The 2,054-nt window shown below is 43.5% G+C and overlaps 1 protein-coding gene across 1 annotated transcript in view; it reads right to left on the bottom strand.

Moving 5' to 3' along the window:
• Positions 1-1,850, bottom strand: part of Aqp9 (aquaporin 9) — a 44,223-nt gene extending 42,373 nt beyond the window's left edge. The window contains exon 1 of the mRNA XM_031345193.1: positions 1,737-1,850. Within this exon, the coding sequence (XP_031201053.1) occupies positions 1,737-1,847 (111 nt within the window). The 5' untranslated portion in view covers positions 1,848-1,850. The remainder of the gene's footprint in view (positions 1-1,736) is intronic.
• Between the last annotated feature and the right edge of the window lie 204 nt (positions 1,851-2,054).

Below are 2,054 nucleotides of genomic sequence, written 5' to 3' on the forward strand. Positions count from 1 at the left end.
CTTCTTCTTCTTCTTCTTCTTCTTCTTCTTAAGTTTAGATTTTCAAACATCATGACCTGGGATGGGCGTGGAGGTGCACACCTTTAACCCTAGCACTCTGGACGCAGAAGCATGTGGATCTCTTTGAGTTTGAAGCCAATCTGGTCTACATGGTGAATTCTAGGCCAACTGTAGCTAAATAATGAGACCCTATTTAAAAACAACAGCAACAACAACAACAACAACAAAAATCCCAAGCATCTTCATATTTGGCTGGACGCAATTTTCCAGGAAGCTCTGACTGGAAAGATAACTTGGGGGCGTTTTTTTTCCCCATCTCTTTTCCTTCTCACCACCCAGACCTAAGTCCTGATCTTGACTGTGGTTAGAAAAATAAGGAGCTTCCGGACAGGGAAAGTAAGAAGGAAGAAACTCTCCCAGTCCTGACTCAGCCTACACATCCTGCCCCTTGCCTTCTCAACGATCCAAAGTCAAGGATTTCCTTTTCTAATGTGTACAACGTAAGGAAAGTCCTCTAGAATTCTGAGAAGCTGGGCTGGAGAGATGGCTCAGTGGTTAAGAGCACCGACTGTTCTTCCAGAGGTCCTAAGTTCAATTCCCAGCAACCACATGGTGGCTCACAACCATCTGTAATGAGATCAGATGCCCTCTTCTGGAGTGTCTGAAGACAGCTACAGTGTACTTACATATAATAAATAAATCTTAATAAATAAATAAAGAGAGAGAGGCCAAAATTATGCCTGAAGTAGGGGTTTCTTCCCCCACCCCCTGGCATGTGTGCTTTCTAAAAAATTAAAATAAGTAGCTGTCCCATGACAATAATTTTCTCTTTACAAATGGACCAGAGAATGATAGAACTTAGAAAGCCTGGGACTAAGGGTCCCACATGACTTTAGTAACTAACAATAGTTTCTGGGTTTTTTTGTTTTGTTTGTTTTAACAACCGAGCCAATCTTTTTTTTTTGAGATTCTTAGACCTGTCCATGTTTATCTCTATGAAGTTTGATTTAAAGATCTTGAGAGAGTTGCTCAAGCCAAGTTAAATCAAAAGGGGGAAATTATAGGAAACCAACACAGGGCTACACACATACACACACCACACCAACTCCGAATTCTGATTTACTGAGTCGGTCAGGTGAGGTGGCTCAGTAGATAAAAGTCCTTGACACCACGTCTGATGACCTGAGCTCCATCCCTGGAGTCCACATGGTGGAAGGAGAGCAGACCCCAGTAGGTTGCTTTCAGATGCACTTGTGCGCATGCATGTGCACACATAAACAAACAAACAAACAAACAAATAAATAAATAAATCTGCCAGGCATCTCTCATGGCAGCCTGCTCCAGGGTATCCGTATCTATTGGCCATTAATGCTTGCTTCAGGTGATTCAGTCACCAAATGGGAAGCAAGCTAGGCGCACAGATCAGTTCTTCAACTCGAAGAAAGGCCTAGCAATTCACTCTTTCATCATACAAGCCACTTTAAAACGAAGAAGCGCTCCCCTTCCTCCATCTCTACTCCCGTCAACTGTCTTGGATACACATTAAGAGCTAATGAAGTTCTTATGGCATGGTCACCAAATAGCCAAGCAGCCCAGAAAGTAGCCTGCTGCTTCCTGGAAGGGACTGGAACTGATAATCAAAGAAAACAAAAACAAATGCCCTGCTCCAGAAGCTTGGAAGCTAGGAAGGCGGGGTTAGCTCAGAACTGGGGAAATCAAAATCGGGAAATACTCACAATCATTATAAAGGTGCCCAGGAACTCAGAGAGTGTCTCCTTAGCTATCCGGCTCTTCAGGGCCAGCCTCTGCGTGAGACTCTTCTTGGCTTGGTCCTTCTCAGAAGGCATCTTGGGGTTTCTGCCAGAGGCACACTTTCCACCAAGGTCTGCTTGCTCTGTTCCCTGCCTTCACTGCCACATTAAAACAAAACAAAACCAAAAAAACAAAAGTAAAAAAACCAAAAAACCAAAAAAAAAAAAAAAAACCACCCACACACACACACTAAGCTCTGCTCGGATCTTCGGAGGTGACTAGAGAGATACTTGACTGTGTGA

The sequence above is a fragment of the Mastomys coucha genome, unplaced genomic scaffold, assembly GCF_008632895.1.
Source record: "Mastomys coucha isolate ucsf_1 unplaced genomic scaffold, UCSF_Mcou_1 pScaffold23, whole genome shotgun sequence".
NCBI classification, from domain to species: Eukaryota; Metazoa; Chordata; class Mammalia; order Rodentia; family Muridae; genus Mastomys; species Mastomys coucha.